Raw genomic sequence first — 24,904 nt, 5'->3', positions numbered from 1 at the left:
ATACACAGTACGCTACCCTAGTATTGTAATGTCGCATTGAAATTGTAAAATTGTATTAACTGCCTTAATTTTGCTAGTACCCAGGGAGACTAGCTGCTGCTAATGAATATCCATACATGAATATACATGAATATACAAATACAAATAATATGCTCTTAATCACACATATCTATATTTTGATACAACATCAATATAGGAGTGCAAGTGGTTCAATTGGCAATTTGTGGTACACCTAATCCAATGCAGATCCCAAGCATTTTTAAACCACCATGCCACGCAGCATATATCTATTGCTATGAAATTATGCTAATGACTATATAAAATAAAAGGGTGGGAAATCAAGCGCATCTGCCGCAATGTCCCAGAAATATAGTTAACTGGTTATTAGGTTTTTTTTGCCAGGGGGGGGTGGGCTAATTGTTTACATGAAATTAACAGACATATATTTTGCTAATACTTTGTGAAATTAAGCACATTCATTTACTACTGTGTCAAAACAATATTGTTAAATACTGTATAGTACAGGAAAAACATTTATTCAGTCCGAGCGTTGAGGTTGAGTTACTGGAGTGTGTGCTATCAACACACACACACTGACTTAATGACAACTTGTGGAGTGAGCTAAACATTGCTTGAGGGGAGAACACAATGGCATGATGCATGGTCCGGTTCTAAAGTGACTCAAGAGGATCATGTAGACAAAATGCTATGAATGACCACACGACCAAAAAGGCAACAACCAGGAGAAACTACTTGATCAAATGTACCAGTCCACCCACCCAAAAGGTGAGAATTTAGAATGTTTAATCCCTCTGTGAAGCTGCACTGGCTAAATAGAGGTTATATTGAGCTATATGGAATTGTTTTAAAGAAGGTCATACCTAGGATAATTCAGCTATTTGATTTTAAATTGTAATAAATAATCAAAATTATTTGATGAAAAATGTAGCCCATATAAATTGAATAAAAGATTCACTACATGGAACAACAGAGAGTTGCCCCCCAAGATAGCCTAGTGGTTAGCGTGTTGGACTTGTCACTGAAAGGTTGGAAGATCAAATCCCTGAGCTGACAAAGTAAAAATGTTTATGTTCCTAGGCTGTCATTGAAAATAAGAATTTGTGCTTAACTGACTTGCCTAGTTAAATAAAGGTAAAAATATATATATATAGAAAGCAGTTTGTTCCGACTGGTCTGTTCTTTATCTGAAACATAAAGAAATGTGACATGTATTTAACCCCTAATTTTGAGCACTAAACAATCTCCCTATATACATTACTTCAATAAAAAAGATTCAACTGGTACCGGGGGACGTTCTGCCAAGCCTTTTTCCTAGAGCAAAACAACTGACTTAACTTTTCACAGTGTGTTGCCCAAACTGTCTGGGCACAACAGACAGAAGATGGCAGATCGACTGTACTTCAGACAAGTCTCAAATTGAAGAACACCATCGTGTTTGTGGGAGTCTTATCTTTCCATAGAGGGGTCATAATAGTTTTTTAGGCCAAACCGTTCTGATGCTACAGAACATTTTCCGAGAAGACAGATTTTCGGGATGTCTCATGGTCTGACAATCACCGATCTAGCTCTGTCACCTTTCAGCTCTAGCTCTGTCACCTTCCATCGCAGATACGGAAGTGCAACTTCGGCAGTTGCGGTGGATTGAGATGCATCCAAAGCAAAAAAAATCTGTAGCTTAAACTGACAGATTTTTATGGGGGCCACGGAAATCGACTCGAGTTATATCCTCTACAGGATCAGTGGATCCCCCGCGGGACGATTGAGCTAACGTAAGCTAATGCAATCAGCATGAGGTTGTCAGTAACAAGAACATTTCCCAGGACATAGATATTTTTGATATTGGCAGAAAGCTTACATTCTTGTTAATCTAACTGCATTGTCCAATTTACAGTAGCTATTACGGTGAAAGAATACCATGCTATTGCTTGAGGAGAGTGCACAGTTCTGAACTTGAAAATGTTTTAATAAACTAATTAGGCACATTTGGGCAGTACAACATTTTGAACTGAAATGCAATGGTCCATTGGATCAGTCTAAAATGTTGCACGTACACTGCTACCATCTAGTGGGCAAAATCTAAGTTGCACCTGGGCTGGAATAATACATTATGGCCTTTCTCTTGGATTTCAAAGATGATGGTACAATGCTTTTTACCAAAAACGCATGTTTTTTTATTTTTTATTTTACCAGGTCTAATGTGTTATATTCTCCTACATTCATTTCACATTTCCACAAAGTTTCCCTTCAAATGGTATCAATAATATGCACATCCTTGCTTCAGGTCGTGAGCTACAGGCAGTTAGATTTGAGTATGTCATTTTAGGTGAAAATTGAAAAAAAGGGGCAGATAAAAATATCAGAGAAAATGTCAGCTGCCCCTTTAAGGGCAGGAGTTTACCATGGTTTACCAATGGGGCCACTCGAGTCCTGTCACTTGTGTGTGAGATTTGGGATCTGACTAGGGTGTCTCTTTGCTATCAGTTGAAGCAGCAGACTCAAACTAACGTTGAAAAACAACAGAGCTTGTGAACTGAACAATGTAAATAGCCAAGAAACATGAGGACAAAGTCTCACTTTGTAGACTTTAGAGTAAATTTGACCAACGTTATGTCTGTGCGCAGCGCCTCCAAAAATGTATCTATCAGCACATCACTCAATGAGCTCAGCTCCTCTGCCAGGCAGTGTTGCGGGATATAGGATTAGTATTTGTTTGTGCAATTAACAGCTTTGAAACAAAACAGGAGAAATGCTTTGAAAACAGCAACTGCAGCATTTTTCTAACTCTAATGTGCTTATACTTGACTTTTGACTATTTTTATTTGCGAATGTAATGCTCGCACTGTAGAGCTCTGTAAATTGACCACCCACCAACATGGCTAGTGAAAAATATATTCTTACCCACCAAAGTTGGTGGCACATTAATTGGGCAGGACGGGCTCGTGTCAATGGCTGGAGCAGAATGAGTGGAATGGTATCAAATATTGTACATCAAACATGTGTTTGATGCCATTTCATTTGCTCCGTTCTAGCCATTATAATGAGCCGTCCTCCCCTCAGCAGTCTCTTATTTCAAACAGTCTCTGTTCTCCTCGCTGTTTAAGTGTCTGGATGAAAGTTATCCTTGGTAAGGACATGTTCAAAATGAACGTGGTTCAAGTGATGTCCGCTGCAGTAGGTTGTGTCTACACCCCACTGGGAAGTTACATAAGAGTCGCAGCAGGTGGATTTAAAGGTAATTATTAAAGGGGTAAACTGCAGTTCAAAGAACCCCAAAGAGCACCCCACCACTGTTTTTGTAAACAACTGAGGGATGGGGCTGGTGAAATATAACCACTCTCAAATGTATAGACAGAGCAATGTATGGAAAAACTGACCATTCGTGAGATCAAAATTATAGTTTTATAGTTTTTTTCTTTTGATTCCAATCTCTTTCAAAAATCAGGTGGAAAATGTAACTCAAATAAAAAAAATTAAACTAGCTTATTTCTTATACAGAATTGTTTGACTACAGAGGCAGCAAAAGAGCTCCCCATGTCTGGAACAACAGATTTCTACCTTATCAGCTCAGGGATTTGATCCAGCAACCTTTTGGTTACTGGTCCAATGCTTTAACCACTAGGCTACCTGCCACCACTATGTTGTTCTGTGTTTGGTTATTGTCTGCATTGTCATTTTCTGAGTTTTTAATAACCTGCCCAGGGGACTGCAGTCGAAGATTTGTTGGCTGGCTAAATCCTGCACTTTTACTGAAATGTTTATTAATGTGCACTGTCCTTGTCAAAATAAACTTAAAGGCCATACAGTGTTTGGATTGTATTTTGTTGCTTCTGATGGGTTTTAGATATTTGAACTAAGCTCATGAGGCATTTCAAAGTTATTCTTTAAGAAGTAATGGCTATATGTCATTAATTTAAAAGTCCATGGATGTTGCAAATGCAGATTGCCCCTTTAAGAGTGAAGCCAAAGGATTCATGCTCAGTCACAAACCTCAGAGCAGAATGTTGTTGAGAGCTCTGCTCTTATTGGTGATCTACTGATAGCTCAAGTTGAGCATCTGTAAAATGTGAAAACCTGGACTTAAACTGCCACTCAACTACTGTGTGTTTCCTCTGTCTCTGTTGTAGGAGGTGTGTGTATCTCTCAGTCGGTCAAGATTCCCCGGGAGCCAAAGCCTGGAGAGTTTGGAAAGGTCATCCGCCGACTAAGAGAAAACCCAAACGCAAGGGTGGTCATCATTTTCGCCAATGAGGATGATATTAGGTAAGGGTATTATCATAGCATTGACATGCTGAATATGAAATATACTAAAATAATAATCTTAAGAAACATGCATGGAAGATAATTAATTAAAGGGAGAAGAGTCAATCGGCAGAAATAAAAAGCTTGACATTTAAATTATGCACTGTAGAATTACTTTAAAATGTTATTGGTCAAGCGCTATCATAATTATCCCTTTTAGACTATCGGTAACTCATGTTAATATGTGACTTACCACCTGGAATATGTGACTTACCACCTGGATTCGGTCTTATGTAGAAAAATAAGAATTTGTTTTTTTTTGCATTGGATAAAAGTAGAGACTCAGAGCTATAAAATGGTTTACCTTACACCACATTTTTGAGGAACAATGGGAAAATAATTCTGCTTTGAAAGTTGATACACTTGTCAACTCACTTTAAAAAAAAGGGCCTTTGAATGTTCTGGTATCAACGAGAGCTCTCCTTTGTCTACACCCATTCAGCATTGTTCACACCCTCTTAATTAAGCCAGCCCCACCCATATCTTTAATGATTCACCTGAGGTGATGTGCTGAAGACAACAAGTGGCAGTAGCCTACAATAAGGAAATATTCCAGGTAAACAGAAAGTGTCCAGATAAAAATATTTTATAAATAGATAACGCTTACCCAGATACACTTGTCTTAATTGATGGGTCATGTGAAAGAAATGCTATAACCCCCAGCCACATCCAGTGATGGAAAAAGTACTAAATTGTCATACTTGAGTAAAAGTATACATTTCAAATTCCTTATTAAACCAGACGGCACAATTACAGTGCCTTGCGAAAGTATTCGGCCCCCTTGAACTTTGCGACCTTTTGTCACATTTCAGGCTTCAAACATAAAGATATAAAACTGTATATTTTTGTGAAGAATCAACAACAAGTGGGACACAATAATGAAGTGGAATGACATTTATTGGATATTTCAAACTTTTTTAACAAATCAAAAACTGAAAAATTGGGCGTGTAAAATTATTCAGCCCCCTTTAAGTTAATACTTTGTAGCGCCACCTTTTGCTGCGATTGCAGCTGTAAGTCGCTTGGGGTATGTCTCTATCAGTTTTGCACATCGAGAGACTGAAATATTTTCCCATTCCTCCTTGCAAAACAGCTCGAGCTCAGTGAGGTTGGATGGAGAGCATTTGTGAACAGCAGTTTTCAGTTCTTTCCACAGATTCTCGATTGGATTCACGTCTGGACTTTGACTTGGCCATTCTAACACCTGGATATGTTTATTTTTTAACCATTCCATTGTAGATTTTGCTTTATGTTTTGGATCATTGTCTTGTTGGAAGACAAATCTCTGTCCCAGTCTCAGGTCTTTTGCAGACTCCATCATGTTTTCTTCCAGAATGGTCCTGTATTTGGCTCCATCCATCTTCCCATCAATTTTAACCATCTTCCCTGTCCCTGCTGAAGAAAAGCAGGCCCAAACCATGATGCTGCCACCACCATGTATGACAGTGGGGATGGTGTGTTCATTGTGATGAGCTGTGTTGCTTTTACGCCAAACATAACGTTTTGCATTGTTGCCAAAAAGTTCAATTTTGGTTTCATCTGACCAGAGCACCTTCTTCCACATGTTTGGTGTGTCTCCCAGGTGGCTTGTGGCAAACTTTAAACAACACTTTTTATGGATATCTTTAAGAAATGGCTTTCTTCTTGCCACTTCCATAAAGGCCAGATTTGTGCAATATACGACTGATTGTTGTCCTATGGACAGAGTCTCCCACCTCAGCTGTAGATCTCTGCAGTTCATCCAGAGTGATCATGGGCCTCTTGGCTGCATCTCTGATCAGTCTTCTCCTTGTATGAGCTGAAAGTTTAGAGGGACGGCCAGGTCTTGGTAGATTTGGAGTGGTCTGATAATCCTTCAATTTCAGTATTATCGCTAGCACAGTGCTCCTTGTGATGTTTAAAGCTTGGGACATCTTTTTGTATCCAAATCCGGCTTTAAACTTCTTCACAACAGTATCTCGGACCTGCCTGGTGTGTTCCTTGTTGTTCATGATGCTCTCTGCGCTTTTAACGGACCTCTGAGACTATCACAGTGCAGGTGCATTTATACGGAGACTTGATTACACACAGGTGGATTGTATTTATCATCATTAGTCATTTAGGTCAACATTGGATCATTCAGAGATCCTCACTGAACTTCTGGAGAGAGTTTGCTGCACTGAAAGTAAAGGGGCTGAATAATTTTGCACGCCCAATTTTTTAGTTTTTGATTTGTTAAAAAAGTTTGAAATATCCAATAAATGTCTTTCCACTTCATGATTGTGTCCCACTTGTTGTTGATTCTTCACAAAAATATACAGTTTTATATCTTTATGTTTGAAGCCTGAAATGTGGCAAAAGGTCGCAAAGTTCAAGGGGGCCGAATACTTTCGCAAGGCACTGTATATATATATATATTTGAAATAGCCAGGGGTACAATGTACTTAAGTATAAACTATTTAAACTGCCTTATATTAAGCAAACCAGACAGCACTTTTTAATTTTATTATTGTTGATGGATAGCCAGGGGCACACTCCAACATAATTTACAAATTAAGCATGTGTGTTTAGTGAGTCTGCCAGATCAGAGGGAGTATGGATGACCAGGGATGTTCTCTTGATAAGTATGTGAACTGGACCATTTTCCAGTCCTGTTAAGCATTCAAATTGTAAGTACTTTTGGGTGTCAAGGAAAATGTATGGAGTAAAAAGAACAAATTTTTCCCACTGACCTTTGTCGATAGCACCTGATAAATTCAGGGAAACAATGTTATTAAGAGCAGTAGCAACATATTTTCAGTTATCTATGCTGCATTACGAGCAGCTCATTTTATAGAAACAAGATGCAACTCCGACCAATCCAAACTCATCTCTCGGCATGTCCAGCCCTCTCTGTTATGTACTTGAGTGAAGACCCAAAAGCGGTTTTAACAGAAAACAGAGTTCTTTAATGAAAAAACAGGAATGGCATAAATCCTCTTCCAACGTTGTCAATGGAACAAAAAGAACGTTAGTATAATGCAGGATGCACCTGCCAGGCAGACTCCGACAGGATAGGACAAGGTGGAAGCAAACGAGACGACAGCTTGCTTCTGGCATGAAAAACACAAACAAGAATCAGACACTGAAAGTAGCAGGAACAGAGAGAGAAATAGAGACCTAATCAGAGGGGGAAGAGAGAACAGGTGGGAAAGAGTGAATGAGCTAGTTAGGGGAGATGTAGAACAGCTGAAGAATGAGAGACAGAGAAGGTAACCTAAAAAGACCAGCAGAGAGAGACAGAGTGAAGAGAAAGGACAGGAACAGACATAACAAGACATGACACTCTCATTATCTCAGCCAATCATGGCTAGCGGGAGGTTGCTGACTTTTTCTTTGTCTAAACCAACTCGTAATTTAAGAATTTTATTTATATTTACAGATGACATACATATTTGATATTAATGCACATGAAAGTTCACATGTTCGAGAAGGCATTTCTGCCAAAAAAACATATTTTTGATGAAGAAATAATTGTATGTGAAGTCGTGACTTGCGACATACGCCTAGTTTCCCGAATCGGGTCACATATGCTTCCTTACTCTATCTTAGTGACACTGGATACATTCGGAAATAATCTTATTAATTTAGCCCTCTGTTGTCCTGACATTAGTGAATGTTACCTGCCGCTGTGCAATCATTTTGCTTTAGCAAACTAAGGTGACAAACTAAAAACCCGGAGAAATATTTGCTATTGATCTATTGTTAACATTAGTTCGTAAAAAATGTGGATGATTTCTCTGAATATACAGCACACCAGACCATACACATCACTTTGTTTATAGTGCAGGCCAGCCAGACCAATACAATGGAATCCAAATGAGTTTGTACCTTCAAGTTGAATCATGAACGCTGTGTACTACAGTATATCAGTGACTATTGTGTAGTTATTTTGCAGTACTGCTCATACAGTTAGCTCATAGAAAGTGTTACCAAAATATCAAATACATTATTCATAGCCAAATGTGTTTATCCACTTGTGCCAGGCGGCTACTCCAAGCAGCCAAGAAGGCCAACCAGACTGGCCATTTCATCTGGGTGGGCTCAGACAGCTGGGGCTCAAAGATATCCCCAGTGTTACACCAAGAGGAAATGGCAGAGGGAGCTGTCACCATCCTGCCCAAACGCCAGTCCATCAGAGGTGAGGGTGAACAGAGAAATGTTCTAGGTTGCTGTGATCAACTTTGTAATTGGCTAATTGATTGATTGCTTGATTAATTCATTGATTTGTGGGGAGATAGGGGGACCAAATTAAATGTTTTTGGTTAAGATTGTCCGATTGATTCATTCATTGGTAGATCTCATGTAGCTTTCGTTCAATGTACAAGGATAAAGTGATTGAGATTAGTCATGCAATTGTAGATTATATTACAGAATATTGGAAAACATTACATTGCATTTACAAACTTAGACATGGATCAGTAGTGCGTTATTGTGTCAGCAGCTATTCCCCTTCACATAGAGATATCTCTGTTAGAGCTAGAATCCTTAACTGAAACAATAACAAAGCAACTCCCTGCCCCTGTTTCGCTAAAACGCTGAGGGATGGGGCTGGAGAAATGTAACCACTCTCAAATTCATAGACAGAGCTATGGATGCAAGGAATGACCATCCATGATATCAAATGTATAGTTGAACCATGTTTTGAGGCTATAGAGGGATTGTTTAGATTTGAATTGTTTAGAAACATTGGATTAAAACAAGCTTACATTTTGGGTTCTGATGGGGTACAACAGTTGAACTGAGCTCATAACACATTTATAAGTTACATTTTTTAATAATCAATGGGTGTGTTTATACATTTTTAAGTCAAGAAATTGGTAGTGTACTGTAGCAACTAAGTACTCCTCCTTTAAATATCAAGAGATCCTGTTTCTGTTAACACAGAACACTTCTACGTCCTGATAAGCTATTGTAAAAGATAAGGCATTTACTGTCCCGCACCCCATAGGATAACCCTTTTTGGTTCCAGGTAGAAACCTTTTGGGTTCCATGTAGAACCCTCTGTAGAAATGGTTCTACATGGAACCCAAACAAGTTTTACCTGGAACCAATAAGGGTTCTCCTATGGGGGCGGCCGAATAACTCTTTAAGGTTCTAGATAGCACTTTTTTTCCCTAAGAGTGTGTGTCATTACCCACTCAGTCTGCCAGCCAAGCCAAAGCTCTGGTCTATAACAGAATCAGCCATTCTCAATACATTCACTGTTAAAGCAATGCTCATTTTCTGTCAGAAAATGTTGTTTAAGAGTTATCCAAAAGCATCATTACAGAGCATGTCACTACATTCCCCCACATGTCAATACCCATGTTAGCACTGACACTGTTGCCAGAGCCAGTGCACTTCAATGACAATCTGATCAATCTCTTCCAGGGTTTGATCGTTACTTCATCAGCCGCACACTGGAGAACAACAGGAGAAATATCTGGTTTGCTGAGTTCTGGGAGAACAACTTCGCCTGCAAGCTGAGCCGACACGCTTTGAAGAAAGGTTCCGGGCTGAAGAAATGCACAAGTAAGACAATTCTCCTTTCCTTTCACACCATTGCAGCTTTACTGATCTTAACTACCATTGGAAAAGTGTTATGCTTCACAGGTAAGGACAGTGAAAGCCTGTCCTTATCTTAGAACATAACAGCTTTGGCACATGGCTGAAGTGTGTACACCAGCTAAAGCTAGAGAGGCACAACATTAGCTGGATTCAAAATGTATCTCCATGTGATGAGGTATTACGAGAGCCATGTGTTTCTGCTGAGTAGACTGTTCGACTGTCCTTCCAGATGGCAACAGAACGATGTAATAGCAGGTCTGCATGGTTAAACATCTCCACCTCCAGGCTCACTGCCATATGCTATCCAGCTGTGTCCCGGAGTGTTCTGTCTTCGTGTGCTGGAGATTGTTTGATCATCACAAATTCACTCGAGCCTTTCAATCTGGACTTGGAGCTAAAGACCTCTCTAGCTGTTCTAAGAATATATCTGTACATGAGAGAAGACGTGCAGGCCAGTAGTATATTGATGGTTTGAAACAGTTAATTTCACAACGAAAATATTCTCTCGTTAATTAGCTATTGGTTTAAAATGAAATGAAGCCTGTTGCTATTGCAGTTGTCAAATTGTTTGATTTTCTTATGTGGGAAACTTGCCATCATGGTGGTGCAATAATAGCTATCACTGTGTCAAAGTGTGGAAAGAACAATTAGAAAATACGGAACACCAAAAATCATATAATAGGCATTCACTTGCATTCAAAATGCATGTAGCAAATGGAAATCCTCAGAATTCATGAAGCAAGCATAATTCATAGTCATGTTGTAACTGGCTTTCAATAAAAGCCAATAATGGTAATACTTTGTAAGTGTGTTTGTTTAACCACACTGCTCCATAGAATTGCAACTAAGTTCTCATAATATACTACAAAACTGGCGAACGCTGCACTAATAGCAGAATTTCCTCCCTTTGTTCTCTGTTGTGTGGGTTTTAGGTCCTTTAGGGTAATACTGCTGTCTTAATGGGAGTGGAGCAAGGCATTCAACTGAAAACTATAAGTTGATTAGAGGCCATCTCTCTTCACCCACACCGGTAATAAAAAAATCCACAATTAAAAATGGACATGTCAAGATTTAAACAGATTAATGTTGTCCGTCTATACAGAAGACTAATGCCAGTCATATCCTTTCAGTGCAGCTGTCTACTGCACCACTCTTTCATGGATTAACTAGCTCTGTGTGAATGACCAATCTGGGAGAAGAAAAAACACTGTCAGGATATAGCTATATGTCTATAGCTACCCACAAAATAATTGACTCATATGATGACAAGTTATCAATGAGCTGAATGATCTGAGTAGAGGTTGGAGAAATGGGACCTGGAGGAGGAGGTGTTGGGGGACTGAGACATCATCAGCTCATTGACTCATCAACTCAACGATGCATGATCGTTACACATTGAGATATATTGGTTTCAATGCATTCTGACACAGCTGCTCTGGACTAATGTGGCAACAACTCAAAATATATATTTGTGTGAGGAGGTGAATAATATGTGCCTGAATGTTATTTTTTTGGCACTTCTTGACCTTCCAAATTGCTCTTTGTGGCTGAAGCCTTCGCCAATCTAAAAGCTTGAACTCACATGTGGTACAAAACAAGACATTTGGAAGCCTGCCCGGTCTTTTCTTTAAAATGGAACAATACGCTTGGAAATGGGAGATGACATGCGATGTGAAAAAGTAATCATTGTTGGAGACACTGTCGTGTTTGCTAGCAAACAGATTTTCTGAATTTCACGTTAAATAAATAAATCATTTTGCCTCACAGTTAGTGCAACATGATTATCCAGCTAGCTAAAATTGCTTACAGTTAGTTAGCGATCGCTTGTCTGCTACACTATTCTGCTAGATACAGTAGCACTACCTTGTAATAATGTCCTGTGTTGCTCAGTTGGTAGAGAATTGGTATTGATCCTTGCAATGCCAGTGTTGTGGGTTCAATACTCACAGGGGACCAGTATGCAAAAATGTATGCAGTCATTACTGTATGTTGCATGGAAAAGAGCATCTGCTAAATAAAAAAATGTATACTGAACAAAAATATTAATGCAATCATTTTACTGAGTAACAGTTCATAAAAGGAAATCAGTCAATTAAAATAAATGCATTACACTCTAATCTATGGATTTCACATGACTGGGTGGGCAAAGGCCTTGCGAAAGTATTCACCCCCCATGGCATTTTTCTTATTTTGTTGCCTTTCAACCTGGAATTAAAATGTATTTTTTTGGGGGGGGGTTGTATCATTTGATTTACACAACATGCCTACCACTTTGAAGATGTGAAACAAACAAGAAATACAACAAACTATTCCCCCCCCCCCAAAAGTCAATACTTTGTAGAGCCACCTTTTGCAGCAATTACAGCTGCAAGTCTCTTGGGGTGTGTCTCTATTAGCTTGACACATCACGCTACTGGGATTTATGCCCATTCGTCAAGGCAAAACTGCTCCAGCTCCTTCAAGTTGGATGGGTTCTGCTTGTGTACATCAATCTTTAAGTCATACTACAGATTCTCAATTGGATTGAGGTCTGGGCTTTGACTAGGCCATTCCAAGACATTTAAATGATTCCCCTTAAACCACTCGAGAGTTGCTTTAGCAGTTTGCTTAGGGTCATTGTACTGCTGGAAGGTGAACCCTCGTCCCAGACTCAAATCTCTGGAAGAATGAAACAAGTTTCCCTCAAGAATTTCCCTGTATTTAGCACCATCCACCAGTACCTGCCGATCAAAAACATCCCCACAGCATAATGCTGCCACCACCATGCTTCACTGTAGGGATGGTGTTCTTGGGGTGATGAGAGGTATTGGGTTTGTGCCAGACATAGCGTTTTCCTTGATGGCCAAAAAGCTCAATTTTAGTGTCATCTGACCAGAGTACCTTCTTCCATATGCCTTTTGGCGAACACCAAACATGTTTGGGCGGCCCTCTCTTGGCAGGTTTGTTGTGGTGTCATGTTCTTTCCATTTTTTAATAATGGATTTAATGGAATTTAAAGTTTTGGATATTTTTTAATAACCCAACCCTGATCTGTACTGGGTCTGAAGACGTGGGGGGGGGGGTTATGGCCCCACGCCCCTTGGAAATGTCAGGCCACAGACAAATTCCTTTGTCCTATCACTATGGAGAACCAACATCAGAACATTAAACATGAAATAAAGGGACTTTGGAACAATGGTTTCCGTCAGCCACAATGGTGGTCATGATGAAAGGTGGACTATGAAAATGTATGTAATTTTTGTCCTGCTATTAAAGGTCAATAGATGACATTATTACGAAAACATTGTAATATGAAGGGTTTTCCTAATATATGTTTGATGTTTACACATTGTATGGAAAATATCCATATCAAAGATGATGTTTTGGGGAAGATTAAATGTTAAGTTAGTTGTCTAAAATGGGATTTAAGAAAATCTAGCCTTGCCTCATTAACTTGGTACACCCAGAGAATTGCCCTAAAGGCGGTTACGTCCACTTCTGACCCAAGGGTATAAAAGCTGTGAGTATAGAATTTACGACAAGACTACGTGACCCCAGCTGCAGCAGGGTCTGAAAAGTCAAACAACCCAGAACGCAACGCAAGTTTGAGGACAAAGAAATCCTTTTCTACCCAAGCTACGGATGAGTAGCTGTGTCTAAGCGGGTGAATGCAAGTCAAACCACCTAGCCTCCACCTCCCATCGAATCGTGGTATCTAAAGTGTTTCATTCCTATGCTGTGAGCTCTGAGCTACAGAGTTGTCTGTCCTCAGAAGACCCCTTCCAGAGAAAGGGGTGAGGTAACAGACTCCTAAGCCACAAAGGACACGGACACAGGGAGGACGAGCAACGAGGTGCGCAGGAGAAGTGCGTCATCGAACAATGGAACGGTCCACCCAGAGAATCCCCGGAGATCACCTCCCACATAATTACATCATTATATATTCTGACTCATAAGGGCGGCAGTTTGAGGCAAGGCTAGGGTTTGAATAGCATAGCTGACAAATTCACCCAAATGTATATTTCTCGTGTACTTTTTCTCTCTCTTCTGAAATTCCCATTGTGTGTTGGCCTGTTATACTAAGTTCTAATCAATAGCCTATAATGTGTTTTGTCTATGTGTATCTTTTATCATCATTTTAGCTTTTTAGTAAATAAATATTCAATTAAGATTGGTGTGGTGCAGAATCAAGGGCTATATACGACGATCAGATTATGAGACTGATAGAGGCAACTGGTTAATTAGCGGCTGTTGTAAAATCGATATTCTGATATTCTTTGAATTAATTTGGGAAATAGAAACTCAATAAAATCTAGTTTTCCCATGGTGCCCCAGGTTAATGAGTTAATAATTGCTTGATTCAGTTAATCACGTAATTAAAACTTGTTATCATTCGATGAGCAACAGTCATCGCATTAACCAATACAACGTCACGACAGCACTGTAGGCCGATTGTTTACCTTTTTGTTGGTGACAGTAACATCTTGATAATATGCAGCTGTTTAAAGGGCAAATCCACAGATTAAGAAATAACAAAATGGTCACCCTGAGGGATGAGCCTGGAGAAAAGTAATCACTCTCAGATTAATAGACAGAGTTATGGATGCAAGGACTGACACACATGATATCAAAATTATTGTTTTAACCATGTTATGAGGGTATACCGCATTTGTTTACATTTACAATGTTTACAAACATTGGAGAAAAACAAGCTTATATTTTGGGTTCTCTTGGAGTGTGACAGTTTAACTAAGCTCATGAGGCATTTATAAGTAATATTCTTCAAGAATGAATGGATATATACAGTGCCTTGCGAAAGTATTCGGCCCCCTTGAACTTTGCGACCTTTTGCCACATTTCAGGCTTCAAACATAAAGATATAAAACTGTATTTTTTTGTGAAGAATCAACAACAAGTGGGACACAATCATGAAGTGGAATGACATTTATTGGATATTTCAAACTTTTTTAACAAATCAAAAACTGAAAAATTGGGTGTGCAAAATTATTCAGCCCCTTTACTTTCAGTGCAGCAAACTCTCTCCAGAAGTTCAGTGAGGATCTCTGAATGATCCAATGTTGACCTAAATGACTAATGATGATAAATACAATCCACCTGTGTGTAATCAAGTCTCCGTATAAATGCATCTGCACTGTGATAGTCTCAGAGGTTCGTTAAAAGCGCAGAGAGCATCATGAAGAACAAGGAACACACCAGGCAGGTCCGAGATACTGTTGTGAAGAAGTTTAAAGCCGGATTTGGATACAAAAATATTTCCCAAGCTTTAAACATCCCAAGGAGCACTGTGCAAGCGATAATATTGAAATGGAAGGAGTATCAGACCACTGCAAATCTACCAAGACCTGGCCGTCCCTCTAAACTTTCAGCTCATACAAGGAGAAGACTGATCAGAGATGCAGCCAAGAGGCCCATGATCACTATGGATGAACTGCAGAGATCTACAGCTGAGGTGGGAGACTCTGTCCATAGGACAACAATCAGTCGTATATTGCACAAATCTGGCCTTTATGGAAGAGTGGCAAGAAGAAAGCCATTTCTTAAAGATATCCATTAAAAGTGTCGTTTAAAGTTTGCCACAAGCCACCTGGGAGACACACCAAACATGTGGAAGAAGGTGCTCTGGTCAGAAGAAACCAAAATTGAACTTTTTGGCAACAATGCAAAATGTTATGTTTGGCGTAAAAGCAACACAGCTCATCACCCTGACCACACCATCCCCACTGTCAAACATGGTGGTGGCAGCATCATGGTTTGGGCCTGCTTTTCTTCAGCAGGGACAGGGAAGATGGTTAAAATTGATGGGAAGATGGATGGAGCCAAATACAGGACCATTCTGGAAGAATGAGACTGGGACGGATATTTGTCTTCCAACAAGAAAATGATCCAAAACATAAAGCAAAATCTACAATGGAATGGTTCAAAAATAAACATATCCAGGTGTTAGAATGGCCAAGTGAAAGTCCAGACCTGAATCCAATCGAGAATCTGTGGAAAGAACTGAAAACTGCTGTTCACAAATGCTCTCCATCCAACCTCACTGAGCTCGAGCTGTTTTGCAAGGAGGAATGGGAAAAAATGTCAGTCTCTCGATGTGCAAAACTGATAGAGACATACCCCAAGCGACTTACAGCTGTAATCGCAGCAAAAGGTGGAGCTACAAAGTCTTAACTTAAGGGGGCTGAATAATTTTGCACACCCAATTTTTCAGTTTTTGATTTGTTAAAAAAGTTTGAAATATCCAATAAATGTCGTTCCACTTCATGATTGTGTCCCACTTGTTGTTGATTCTTCACAAAAAAATACAGTTTTATATCTTTATGTTTGAAGCCTGAAATGTGGCAAAAGGTCGCAAAGTTCAAGGGGGCCGAATACTTTCGCAAGGCACTGTATATATATATATATATATATAAATACACACAGTGCCTTCGGAATGTAGTCAGCCCCTAGACTTTTTTCACATTGTTACATATTCTAAAATGTATTAAATAAATAAAAATCTTCAGCAATCTACACGCAATACCCCACAATGACAAAGTGAAAACAGGTTTAGACATTTTTACAAATCTATTCAAAATAAAAACAGAAATACCTTATTTACATAAGTATTCAAACCCTTTGCTATGAGACTCGAAATTTAGCTCAGGTGCATCCTGTTTCCATTGATTATCCTTGAGGTGATTGGAGTCCACCAATCATAAATCCAATTGATTGGACATGATTTGGAAAGGCACACACCTGTCTAAATAAGGTCCCACAGTTGACAGTGCATGTCAGAGCAAAATCCAATCCATGAGGTCGAAGGAATTGTCCATAGAGCTCCGAGACAGGATTGTGTCAAGGCACAGATCTGGGGAAGGTTACCAACACATTTCTGCAGCATTTAAGGTCCCCAATAACACAGTGGCCCCCATCATTTTTAAATTGAAGAAGTTTGGAACCACCAAGATTCTTCCCGGGCTTGGCTGCCCGGCCAAACTGACCAATCGGGTGAGAAGGCACTCGGTCAGGTAGGTGCTGTCACTCTGACAGAGCTCCAGAGATCCTCTGTAGAGATGGCAGAACCTTCCAGAAGGACAACCATTTTTGCAGCACTCCACCAATCAGGCCTTTATGGTAGTGGCCAGACGGAAGCCAATCCCCAGTAAAAGGCACATGACAGCCCGCTTGGAGTTTGCCAAAATGCACCTAAAGACTCTCAGACCATGAACAACAAGATTCTCTGGTCTGATGAAACCAAGATTGAACTCTTTGGCCTGAATGCCAAGCCTGGAGGAAACCTGGCACCTACATTGAAGCATGGTGGTGACAGCATCATGCTGTGGGGATGTTTTTCACCGGCAGGCACTGGGAACTAGTCAGGACCGAGGGAAAGATGATTGGAGCTAAGTACAGAGATATCCTTGATAAAAACCTGCTCCAGAGTGCTCAGGACCCCTGGCTGGGGCAAAGGTTCACCTTCCAACAGGATGATGTCCCTAATCACACAGCTAATACAACGCAGGAGTGGCTTCGGGACAAGTCACTGAATGTCCTTGAGTGGCCAAGCCAGAGCCCAGACTTGAACCAGATTGAACATCTCTGGAGAGACCTGAAAATAGCTGTGCAGCGACGCTCCCCATACAACCTGACAGAGCTTGAGAGGATCTGCCAAGCTTGTAGTGTCATACCCAAGAAGAATTTATGCTGTAATCGCTGCAAAAGGTGCATCAACAAAGCACAGAGTAAAGGGTCTGAATACTTATGTAAATGTGATTTCCGGTGGGATTTATACATTTGCAAAAATGTACAAAAAAATAGTTATTCATTATGGGATATTGTGTGTAGTTTGGTGAGGTAATTTTTTTAAATACATTTTTGAATAAGGCTGTAAAAATGTGAAAAAGTTCAAGGGGTCTGAATACTTTCCGAATATACTGTATATATAATTTATAAGTCTATTAAAAGTGTGCGAGTTTGAGCATGTGTCCATTAGGCCTATGTGTTCTTATTTTTTATTTTTTTTATTATGAATTAGATTGAGCAATAAAAGCCCCACTTTTATTCCATAAACTGGGATCCGCAATATGCAGTTGCTGCAAGAGCGCATTTTTCAATTGGTTTCAAAAACAATTATCGATAGGCAGCTTAAACTTCTTGAATTCAACCATTATTGGGTTCAATGGTGAACAGCCATCCACAACAACCACAAAGGCGCAAATAGCGAAATGAGAGAGCAGCAGTGTAGATATCAATAATAACTGATATCTGTATCGCCGTAGACTACACCACTGTTGTCATCCTTACCTCCCAAGCGTTTACTCAAGTTGGATAATCTTTTGGAAGACATAGCTTTGACTCTATCCTACAAAAGCCTTTTCCTGCGAACCATCTAACATGTTTGGTGTGTCATCATAGTGGTCTCTGACTTGTGGTCAGACTTTTTTTCTATATACATTTTGTATTTTTTTTATTTCACCTTTATTTAACCAGGTTGGCCAATTGAGAACAAGTTCTCATTTACAACTGCAACTTGGCCAAGATAAAGCAAAGCAGTGTGACAAAAACAACAACACAGAGTTACACATAAACAACCATACAGTCAATAACACAATAGAACAATAGGCCCTTCTTTGGACACTGTGTTAACAACCCACCAGGCGAGCTTCAATGCCATTGCAACTCTCCTTCCGTGGCCTCCAATTGCTCTTAAATACAAGTAAAACTAAATGTATGCTCTTTAACCGATCGCTGCCTGCACCTGCCCGCCTGTCAAACATCACTACTCTGGATGGTTCTGACTTAGAATATGTGGACAACTACAAATACCTAGGTGTCTGGTTAGACTGTAAACTCTCCTTCCAGACTCACATCAAACATCTCCAATCCAAAGTCAAATCTAAAATTGGCTTCCTATTTCGCAACAAAGCATCCTTCACTCATGCTACCAAACATACCCTTCTAAAACTGACCATCCTATTGATCCTCGACTTCGGCGATGTCATTTACAAAATAGCCTCCAATACCCTACTCAATAAATTGGATGCAGTCTATCACAGTGCCCAAAGCCCCATATACTACCCACCACTGCAACCATATCCTGCAACCATATACTACCCACCACTGCAACCTGTACACTCTCATTGGCTGGCCCTCGTTTCATACTCGTCCTCAAACCCACTGGCTCCATGTCATCTACAAGACCCTGCTAGGTAAAGTCCCCCCTTATCTCAGCTTGCTGGTCACCATAGCAGCACCCACCTTTCGCAAGCGCTCCAGCAGGTATATCTCTCTGGTCACCCCCAAAACCAAATCTTCCTTTGGCCGCCTCTCCTTCCAGTTCTCTGCTGCCAATGACTGGAACGAACAACAAAAATCTCTGCAACTGGAAACACTGAAATCTCCCTCACTAGCTTTAAGCACCAGCTGCCAGAGCAGCTCACAGATTACTGCATCTGTACATAGCCCATCTATAATTTAGCCCAAACAACTACCTCTCCCCCTACTGTATTTATTTATTCATTTTTGCTCCATTGCACCCCATTATTTTTATCTCTACCTTGCACATTCTTCCACTGCAAGTCTACCATTCCAGTGTTTTACTTGCTATATTGTATTTATTTCGCCACCATGGCCTTTTTTTGCCTTTACCTCCCTTATCTCACCTAATTTGCACACATTGTATATAAACTTGTTTTTCTGCTATATTATTGACTGTATGTTTGTTTTAGTCCATGTGTAACTTTGTGTTGTTGTATGTGTCGAACTGCTTTGCTTTATCTTGGCCAGGTCGCAATTCTAAATGAGAACTTGTTCTCAACTTGCCTACCTGGTGAAATAAAGGTGAAATAAAAAAATAAAAAAATATTGGTTCCTGACTAATTTGAATGTCATTGAGAAAACTAAGACGTGTCAAAACATTTTTTGCAAACATCTGAATGCCCACAAAGGACCGCCTTTGAATATAAAAGTAATCCTCGATGTAACATCTAGTTTCTCAAAAGTACCTGTAATCTGATTACAATATTTTTTTCTGGTAATATAATGGATTACAGTTAATGTTTTTTTTGTTGTAATCTGTTACTCCCCAACCATGTTAGTCACAGATAGAAAAAAATAAATGTAGGGGCGTTGATCAGAAAACCAGTCCGTATCTGGTGTGACCACCAATAGCCTCACACTGTGCAACACATCTCCTTCGCATAGAGTTGATTGTGGCCTGTGGAATGTTGTCCTACTCCTCTTATATGCTGTGCGAAGTTGCTGGATATTGATATTGAACTGGAACACGCTGTCGTACACCTCGATCCATAGCCTCCCAAACATGCTCAATGGTTGACATGTCTGGTGAGTATGCAGACCATGGAAGAACTGGGACATTTTCGGCTACCACAAATTGTGTACAGATCCTTGCGACACGGGGTCGTGCATTGTCATGCTGAAACATGAGGTGATGGCGGCTGATGAATGCCACAACAACTGTCCTCGATCTCATCACAGCGTCTCTGTGCAGTCAAATTGCCATCGATAAAATGCTATTTTGTCAAGAAATTTATGCACAACATTTTAGAGAAATAAGCTTTATGTGGGTACGGAACATTTCCGGGATCTTTCATTTCAGCTCATGAAACATGGGACCAACAAGATACATGTTGCATTCATAATTTAGCTCAGAATACATTTCTGAAGGACCTATCAACATTCCACTCCCTCCTCTCTAACCTATATTCTTCTGTATCCACAGTTAAAGCCACCTTCTTGCCTTTGCCTCCAACGCTGGGAAACTCTTTGCCACCTTCTACTCCCTCCGTAATCCTCCACATCCTCTCCCTCCCTACTCCCTCTAGAGGACAACTTTGTCAACCACTTTGAAAAGATGGTTGATGACATCCGCTCCTCATTCACTCAGCCTTTTGAGTCCAGTCGTCCCACTGACACAGAACTACTCCAGGCTTTGACCTCTTTCTCTGGAGACCATCTCTCACTTCCCTCATCAACTCATCCCTGACCACTGGCTGCATTCCCTCTGACTTCAAGATGGACAGTCTCTTCCTTCCTCAAGAAACCAATCAAGAACGTCAGACCGGTATCCCTTCTTTTCATTCCAATACACTTGAGCGCGCTCTCTCTGACTAACTCTCTCGTGATCTCTCTCAGAACAATCCTCTTGACCCTAACCAGTCTGGCTTCAAGACGGGTTATTCAACCGAGATCTCCCTGTGTCATGGAGCCCCCATGACTTCCAAAGCTGACTCTGTTCTCAACCTCCTAGATATATCCACTGCCTTCAACACAATGAAACCCTCAGATCCTCCTCTCCACCCACTCAGGTCTGAGCGTCTTAGGCTCTGCACACTCCTGGATTGCATCCTACCTGGCAGATTACTCCTACCAGGTTGCCTGGAGATCTGTGTCTGCACCACGTGATCTCACTACTAGTGTCCCCCAGGCAGTTGCAATTTTTGCTTGTAAATCTTAGTGGGGCAAAAGAAAATGTGGGATGCCTGCCAGCAAAGCTACTACACAACACAATACTAAACAATACATGAATTGCACTATAACGGTGACGAACGGTGCCCACAAAATGTTAGGGCCTACATAAAGGAGTCCCAACAGCAGTCCCAACACCTTACCACTGCTACACCTGGCTTTCAGCAGAGCCCTGTCTAGCAGCGAAACAATTAGTTTAGCCTCATTTACTGCCTTGTAAAAAAACATAGCTAATATGGATGACTTGCTTAACCAAATGTGGTTTCTACTGACAATTGAGATGTACAAAGTATGGCATAAGGGGACGACAAGCGGATAAGCCTCAATCCGTAATTTTGATTAAGACATTAATGAGCGAGCGACTACAGACGTCGTCAATTTCTATTTGTTCAGCACTTTTGAAATGTACAGCGACAGAATTCAGAACATGGGCCAGTCAGAACTGTAGGATAAATAAAGAGGGCATATAAACAGACAATGAAAGTTCTTACAATATTCGATGATTACATTTCTCTAAAACAGGCTATAGGCTACATGTGCACCATGAAGTTATAATAGTAGCGTAATGAAGAGGTGAACTTAGATCTAATTATTAGGGTGAGGCTTATTGAACGCCGTTTGAGTCTTTGCATGTCAAAAAAAGATACATGTCATATAACACTACTTAACGCGTTCAATAAGCTTTTAATTTGACACGTCAAAAAACACAATTATACTAGGGAATGTTGTGTGTGCTGAATTTGCACGTGCAAGCCGAGCGTCACCACTGACAGGGTGATTCTCACGAAATCTTGGTTTCAAAGATTTCAAACATGCAATCTTTAAAAAAGACTTGCACCAACAAATGTCCTTTTTAGGCATTAATAACAAGGTCTGAAGTGTTTGTGAGCATTATTTTTTTTAAACATATTTTACAAAACATGCCTTTAAAAATCTCATTACTGCAATCGTCTGAAAACGTCAAGCCCGTTAGGAAAGCTAACACATTTTCACATTTTAAAAATTTATTATTATTACATTTTTTATTTGATTTTGACTGATTTCTCTCATTACCGCAACACCTTCCGCATTCTACAACCTAATAATTTTGATATTTCATTGAAACCTGACATATTTTCAAAATGATGCAGAAAGCCTGCATTTAAAAGCAAACTACTATTTTCCTTTCATTAAATTGACATAAAATGAATGCCTGTTGCGGTAATGATACATAGCTTTCGGAAATGATAATAAGTGTACTAAGACTGCGGTATGGTTTAAAACATAACATTTAATGTAGAAAATAAATGAGATAATGTTGGCACAATCATGGATTCAAGTTTAATCAGTATAATTTTGCAGTGCTTCAAAAGTACATAACATACATAGGCTAAAAACAGAGAACACATTAAAAAAAATATATATACAAAAACAGAACAGCACATGTCATCGTCACTACACACACTGGCCTGTACAGTGTCCCTTGGGGATGATGTTTCTTATGACCCCAAGCTGGTGCAGCTTCTTTGTCTTAAAGCCAAAGTTTTCATGCGTTTTGCAAGCACATGTTTCTCTGTCTGTGACTCTTCGCTGGCCAATCCAAAATGACTTGAATTTAAAGAATTGAGCCTTGGAAAGGTTGTGCCTTGGATTCTCAGACATTTTATATGAAGATTTGCCATAGTGTCTGTTAAGGCTCCCTTACAGAATATCTGTCCCTGTTTCTTTCGTAATACCTTTTTGAGTTTTCCTGACACTGTTTTTTCTTCTTTCATGTTGCTTCTTTGTCAGATCTTGATTTTATCATTTTGCTTTCGTTTTTGATATCTGGAAATGGAAAGGAAGCATGACATGAAATGAACATGTCTCAAAACATGGAAAAAATCTTACTGTTATGGACACGTCATCCTATAGCAGAGACTGAATGGCTTACTGACCGTGTGTGTGTGTCTGTCTGTCTGTCTGTCTGTCTGTCTGTCTGTCTGTCTGTCTGTCTGTGTCTGTCTGTCTGTCTGTACGTACACATCCTATAGTAGGGACTGAATGGTTTACACATTGAGTGAGTGTATGAGTGTGTGTGGTGGATGTGTTAGCGTAAATGTGTAGACTTCATTACACTGTAAGGTATTGACTTCCTATAGAAACTGTGTAGGCTTCCTATAGACTATATATATGCTAATTACGCTTGCTGTAACCTCTCCAACCCCTAACCTCTCTCCGTCCTTCCTTCTGTACTCTTCCAGCAGTTCTGGGTTGGTGTAAACTTTTTCTCCAAATTTTGTCAGCCTTCGCTAAAGCTTTCTTTTTGTCAGTTGCTAACTGTCTGTAATTAAACAGGACATAAAGCAAAATATCAACAGTTAGTAAATGATATGTTAATTAATAGTTCATCATATTTAAAAAATATAGTTTGTATGATTAAATTCTCATTACCGAAACAGAAGTTCTCTCTACCGCAACTGGCCTTAAATTGCAGTGGTAAGTGAGAATGGTGTTGCGAAGGATGAGCATGTTTCGCTAACAATGGAGAAGACATGATGACTAAGCTAATTTTTTTAATCTAACGTTTTTCTATATGTGTATCGGTAATGATAATCAATACCGTTGTGTATGAAGTCTGACAAGAGAATGTTTAACTTCTTTTAACTGGAGAAATATAAATAGATCTGCTCACCTGGTAGCCATCTTGAAGGTACTGGCACATGTGTGGCTTCATTCAAAATCAAACTTTATTTAAAATTCTCTGTGTGAGTGTAAACAGTCCTTCAAAAATGTTGCGGAGGATGAGAACATCAGTCATGGACACTTCATTTTTCCAATATTTTTCCTTATTATTTTGCATGAATATTCAGTTCATATTTTTTCTGTCATTTGAAAACATCTAGTATAAAAACAGAGCTGGACGTGTTGCGGTAATGAGAATTTCAGCAGATAATGCAATAAAATACAAAAATAATTAATTCCTATGTTGAAATGACTCTTTGTGCAAGGGAGAGAACACTTATCTTTATTATGATATATGACTAAATTACTTGTTTTATATTTAAAATCATTACTTCCATGGTATTTTAATGGTTTCATGAGAATGACCCAATATCAGTAGCACTGTCAAAGCTGTACAAAAAAAGTTGGCAAACAAGCACACACCGGCCTCGAATAATGTGTTGACAATACCACATTGGTGAAAATAGACCTAATTATTAGGGTGAGGCACATGAGCTACTAACATCTTACTACACAACATACACTTAGTATTACTTTCTTATCGACAGCATACATACCTCCCTTGCATATTACATAATTTATGCAGCAGCATGCAAGACATTTTTGGACTTACCTTGTGAAGGTGGCGTGGTGGTCCTCTGTGGGCCTTCTCTGGATTTATGGTGGGAACTCAGAAAAAAACACAGCCACCCCATTGAACAGCAGGCTAACGTTAGTGGTTGTTTTGCAATGTTTGCAGTTAGCTTCTGATTCCTTCCAAACGACTCATCGTTGAATTTGCGATTTCCAACTTGCTGTGCAATCTTTATGGCCGATGAGCACCGATACGTTTTATCTATAATTTATC

The 24,904-nt window shown here is 39.7% G+C and overlaps 1 protein-coding gene across 1 annotated transcript in view; it reads left to right on the top strand.

The window, feature by feature from the left end:
- The window catches only part of LOC135542291 (metabotropic glutamate receptor 4-like), a 281,114-nt gene that overhangs the window by 173,672 nt on the left and 82,538 nt on the right, over window positions 1–24,904 (top strand). Inside the window, exons 3-5 of the mRNA XM_064969153.1 lie at window positions 4,146–4,281; window positions 8,325–8,479; window positions 9,712–9,852. Coding sequence (XP_064825225.1) covers window positions 4,146–4,281; window positions 8,325–8,479; window positions 9,712–9,852 — 432 coding nt within the window. The remainder of the gene's footprint in view (window positions 1–4,145; window positions 4,282–8,324; window positions 8,480–9,711; window positions 9,853–24,904) is intronic.

Source organism: Oncorhynchus masou, chromosome 6, assembly GCF_036934945.1.
Source record: "Oncorhynchus masou masou isolate Uvic2021 chromosome 6, UVic_Omas_1.1, whole genome shotgun sequence".
NCBI lineage: Eukaryota > Metazoa > Chordata > Actinopteri > Salmoniformes > Salmonidae > Oncorhynchus > Oncorhynchus masou.
The sequence above is the reverse complement of the archived record's forward strand: the minus strand, read 5'-3'. Positions and strand labels throughout refer to the sequence as shown.